A 509-nucleotide genomic window follows, 5' to 3' on the forward strand; every position below is an offset into this window, starting at 1 on the left:
CTTATGTATTTACATATTTAACACCTAAACTTTCAGATTTGCATTTATAACACTCAAAACCTTAACAATACATAAAAATTTCATGCATAGATTTATAACACTAGTGTTGTAAGTGTAAATTTCAAACTTTTGATCTTAGATATGTGTAAATACATAGAATTGTGTGAGATACTTTTATCCACTTTTTGCAAATGATGAAGGTATCTGTCTCTCCGCATGGATGGTCGAGTTCGTGGGAGCGGTGTTGGCTATCCTCCATGGAGTGCTCTTGTTGCTCAACTACCTCCGGTTAAGGGGCTCTGGTCGGGAATTCTCGACGGGATGGACGGAAGAGTATTGTAAAAATATGCACCTACATTGCAAGTGAACTCTTATTTATGCTTCTTATAAATTGAACCGAGCAGGGTAGAGTCGAGCATGTCATAATTTGGGCTTGATTTGCTTGAAAATTTGTATATGGATATAACAAAATCGGAGGATTTACGCACATACCACTCAATTCCTATGTA

The 509-nt window shown here is 36.7% G+C and overlaps 1 protein-coding gene across 1 annotated transcript; it reads left to right on the plus strand.

Moving 5' to 3' along the window:
• Positions 1-200: 200 nt before the first annotated feature.
• Positions 201-497, plus strand: LOC110034279 (protein LOW PSII ACCUMULATION 1, chloroplastic-like; the record flags this gene model as incomplete). The annotated part of the gene is given in 1 exon segment (XM_020738560.1): positions 201-497. A coding segment is annotated over 1 exon segment (142 nt), but the record flags the coding sequence as incomplete, so codon positions are not given.
• Between the last annotated feature and the right edge of the window lie 12 nt (positions 498-509).

Source organism: Phalaenopsis equestris, unplaced genomic scaffold (assembly GCF_001263595.1).
Source record: "Phalaenopsis equestris unplaced genomic scaffold, ASM126359v1 Scaffold181044, whole genome shotgun sequence".
Lineage (NCBI taxonomy): Eukaryota > Viridiplantae > Streptophyta > Magnoliopsida > Asparagales > Orchidaceae > Phalaenopsis > Phalaenopsis equestris.